Source organism: Glandiceps talaboti, chromosome 3, assembly GCF_964340395.1.
Source record: "Glandiceps talaboti chromosome 3, keGlaTala1.1, whole genome shotgun sequence".
NCBI classification, from domain to species: domain Eukaryota; kingdom Metazoa; phylum Hemichordata; class Enteropneusta; family Spengelidae; genus Glandiceps; species Glandiceps talaboti.
Window position 1 is genome coordinate 15,340,310 of NC_135551.1, and position 4,946 is coordinate 15,345,255.

At 38.1% G+C, this 4,946-nt stretch overlaps 1 protein-coding gene across 1 annotated transcript; it reads left to right on the forward strand.

The window, feature by feature from the left end:
• Positions 1-591: 591 nt before the first annotated feature.
• Positions 592-2,814, forward strand: LOC144433111 (tripartite motif-containing protein 2-like). Its single transcript, XM_078121421.1, has one exon. It carries the CDS (start codon positions 592-594, stop codon positions 2,812-2,814), a length of 2,223 nt encoding a protein of 740 aa, XP_077977547.1.
• Positions 2,815-4,946: the final 2,132 nt, after the last annotated feature.

Genomic DNA, 4,946 nt, shown 5'->3' on the forward strand with positions numbered 1-4,946 from the left:
CACTCTCTGGTAGTGTGATTGATTGATTGATTGATTGATTGATTGATTGATTGATTGATTGATTGATTGATTGATTGATTGATTGATTGATTGACTGAGTGAGTGAGTGAGTGAGTGAGTGAGTGAGTGAGTGAGTGAGTGAGTGAGTGAGTGAGTGAGTGAGTGAGTGAGTGAGTGAGTGAGTGAGTGAGTGAGTGAATGAATGGTTGATTGGTTGATTGGTTGACTCATGACTGACTGACTGACTGACAGACAGACTGACAGACTGACTGACTGACTGACTGGCTGACTGTCTGACTGGCTGGCTGGCTGGCTGGCTGGCTGGCTGACTGACTGACTGACTGACTGACTGACTGACTGATCGATCGATCGATCGATCGATCGATTGATTGATCGAGCGACCGATGATAGATCGACCGGTCGATTGATTTCATCCTGTATGGCGGAAAACGACATGCTGTACATAGACATACACATTCAGTGCTGGCACAATGTGTCATTGATATCAGTGATTGATAATGTAACCCTTGATACGAAAAGGTAGACAACGCGGTTGACGTCACACATAACACTACACTACAACATATAAAGATGTCTGCCAGTGACGAGTACAAGTTTCTGGAAGAATTTGACGAAAGGTTCCTCGTTTGCAGTATTTGTTCAGAGCGATACAAGAAAGCGAAATGTCTACCATGTCTACACAACTTTTGTACAGATTGTCTGGATACACTTATTCAAACAACTGGTAAGTTATGCTGTCCGAATTGTAGAAGATCACACACGATACCTCAGGACGGAGTCAACGGTCTTTCTAATCACGAAATGGTAGAATACGTCAAGGAACGAGATGCTAAATCTGTCAAGTCAAATCTATGTGGTGGCTGTGAGAAGAACAAGTCTGTCAAACATTGTATTGAATGTGGGTTTGATATATGTGACGATTGTGCAATGGTACATGGGAAATTCCCCTCCACTCGATCACATCACGTCATCCCACTAGACGAATATCGTAGCAAACAGTCCAAAGATCCTGCTTCAGTCCAACCACCAGTCCACTGTGATAAACATCCGATTCATCCAGTCACATTCTACTGTGATACATGTGACGGACCAATCTGTCTAGAATGTACGGCTCTGGAACATCCACGTCCTGAACATAAATACAGATATCTGAATGACGCAGCTTCAGAGTACAAAAAGGAGCTGACAGTAATGGTGTCAAAGATTGATGAAAAGAGTCGAGAAACAACTGGCACTAAGTCAGCCGTTCAGAAAGTTTCAAAGTCACTGGATAGAAATTTCCAGAGTGAAGAAAAGAAAGTCAAACAACATGCTGATAAGATCGTCAAAGAAGTGACCCAGAAAATAAGAGACAACGAACAACAGCTACTGAAAGAAATGAAAGCGGTGTATGCTGGGAGAAAAGAAAACTTGAACGCTCAGGTAAAAGAACTCCAAAATACGGAGGACGATCTCCTCCATGCACGTGACTTTGCAGACAAACTGATGCATTATGGGAATGCCACTCAGTTGATGTCTGCCAAGAAAGGAATGACGTATCAGATACAAGAACTTCTGACCAATCAAACACAGTGTGAACCAACTGAAGATGATTACCTGGAGTTCCAAAGTGTTGAAGACTTCTGTAAGGCTAAGACACTTGGAACAATTCTTACATCGTCTGATAACTTTCAAATAACTGAAACCCCAAAGTACCCTCGGGTCGGTGAAGAGATACATGTCAACATGACCAATAATAAAGACAACACTGGAAGACATGACATCAAAGAAGACGACATAGCGACCACTTTGACGGTTAATAAGAATGAGAAACAAGACGTGAAAGTGACGGACAATAAAGATGGTACGTTCTCACTTACAAGTCAAGCAAAGACAGAAGGTGAACATGAACTATCAGTATCAGTACGTAAGAAAACAGTTATGGGTTCACCAGTTAGAATGAAAGTTATTCCAAAGAGTGGGTTGGTATGTAAATTTGGAGGTAAGGGGTCAGGGAATGCGCAACTGAATAGTCCACACGGTGTAATTATGACAAAGCTAAAGAAAGGTATACGTAACTTGTTTGTGTGTGATTATGGCAATAGACGATTGCAATCATTTACGATAAATGGGAATCACAAACAAGTATTACAGGTTAGTGATAGTAAGTCTGGTAATACTTATACACCACACAAAGTCACACAATCAGTAGATGGTAACATATTCTTTACAAATGCTAGCAGGCTAGTGATTGTATGCGATGAGAATGGAAAGTTTGTGAGATGTTTTGGAGAGAATGAGTTACTGGGAGGAAGGGGTATTGCAGTGAGTCCAACTAATGGGAGGGTTTATGTTGCTGACTACTCTTCACACTGTGTTCGAATTTACTCTCAAGATGGTCACTACTTCAACTCATTTGGAAGTAAGGGAAATGGTAAAGGTCAGCTAAATTCCCCCTGGGGTCTGGATATTAACAGCCTAGGAAATGTATTAGTCTCCGAATACCATAATAATCGAGTGCAGGCTTTCAATGAAGACGGTCAACACTTATTCTTCATTGGAGACACTGATGATAAGGTATCTAACCCATCAGGTGTAGTCACAGATAAGGATGACAATGTGTATGTGTGTAATTACACTTATCCTGGTAAGGTACACAAGTTTGATTCTCATGGAAAGTTTATTGCCCGTATAGATAGTGATCTAGATGGGTTGATTTATCTCATCGGTGTCTACGTCACTGATGACGAACCATTTGGTAAGGTTGTAGTTGTTGACTGTTGGAATAATTGTATCAAAGTATTCACTCAGTAAGTGTATACACATACTGACAATATGCAAATACAGTATTGGGTTCAAATCAACCAACATGTGACTAGAAATAGTGACACGTAGTATACTATAGATTGTTTATACATACGTTCAACCTCTTTATTCCGATTTGTATTTTATGACAATTAATTCATAATTACGTTTATAGCAAACAGAAGTATTTCAAAAAGGGAATTGAAAGATCAAATTAAACATAATTATAATGCGAGTAACTAGATATTGAAAATAATACAAATCGTTGGAAACACTGCACGAGATTTGGGCTGTAGTCAATATGCAACAAAGTGGCACCTACAAGAGAGACAGGACAAATCTTTTATAATGTAGTTTCTATACAGGGAGACTCTCATGTTTAGAAAACGATCTGAAGTAAGTATCTGTAATTTCCTGTCAGATATGTTACTAATTTTTATATACCACAATATGTTCTAATTTCTAATCACATGTCACATTTTCTCATTTGCAGTTACTGTATTACGTTAAGTTACAAATCACATATTAGAAACTGTCATGTTTTGAGCGTGAATAACATTTTTTTTTAAATCATTAATACGATCTTTTTTGTCTTGTAATCATTATTTGGACTTTCATTAGTACGTTGTGTTGTGTAAAATCTGTACACTATTGTAGACTATGTTAGTAGCTCATGATCAAAGACTAATTATTTATGTTTGATTGTCATGGTATGACCTCTGACCTTGATATGAGAGATAATGAGACGTTCACAAGAGAGAGAAATGTAACATAATTTGGTTACTCTACTCAGAGCTATTCCTACAAAAATGACCTGACGTCATTCTATAATTCATGTCACAGCTATTTTTTAGTTTATTAACCATAGTCTGTACAATCACATGCTAACTTCTTTAATTGTATGTGTTACTGTTCATAGTAAGCTGACAAACATTGGCATGTTAGATTTCTTTTCTTTTGTTGTTGATGATTTTCTTTTCATACATTATTGGGACTGACAGAATAGATAATACATGATATAAGTAATATACAATATGTACAGCTCATTTGTGACGTCACAGGGGCGAAAAGTGAATGCACAACTTTATCACTGTACTCAGCAGGTAATATTTTGTATATCTACTTTGAAGGCAGTATAATATTATCAACTGTAAAGTCAATTTCAAATTGGTGTTCTGATTAAAATCTTAGCAATATTCACAATATTTTGACTAGTACTCTTTGTTTTATGTATTACATTTGTATAGATTATATGTATATACCAGTCTGAGAGTGTCTTTATTAAGAAGCTCAGCAAATCAATCTACTGTCTCGTGATCAGTGTGTGAAAATGGTCACCATGTGTGCAATTTGATAAATGTAACGATGTACTTGATTATACGGTGAATACGATAAAAATGTTGACATGAGGTTCCCGCCGCGGGATGGGTGGGGAGGAGGTTACTCTATGTAAATAATGATTTATTCAATAATGGTATGTATTATGGTTGTTGGTCTAATAAACTTGTAGTGTAGATTTGGGAACATGAATTGGTATAAAAATGCACCAATCATATAATACCTTTATAAAATCTAAGTCAAGTTTCTACTAGGTACGCCGTTGGTGGCGATGTTACACCCGTCGGTGAAACTGACCAATTCATGAAATGTGCCGGCAATTTTGCCTACTAGCTCGGTCATGAAGTGGTCAATCTTATGCAAATTAGATGAAACATTAATTACTATCTAAAAGGGACGACATTAATGTTTTTTATAAGGGCGGGGGGAGGAGGAGCAGAGTCAGAGGTTTGAAAAGTGGTAGAGGCTTGCACATTTCCACTGTCCTTCACTTGCTCACACATTCTACCCAGCTTTTAACCTTACCACATATCTTCGTGTAATGCATGCGTAATTTCTTTCATCAGATTACTTAGTTTGTCATTCTAGATCTACCTCGGCCAGGATTCCAACCCGGGACCCTGTAGTCAGGAGATTTACCTTTTTGCATTTCTCCATAGAGTAACTTTAGCATAGAAGTCAAACAAAGTCAAACTTTCGAGGCAAACAAATGTTTGATTCAACTCTTCTATTTTTTCATTTGCCTGTTATGTGCTATGTTCGCTTTATGGTTGCCCCTGACAACCGACATCATATCCCAAGGA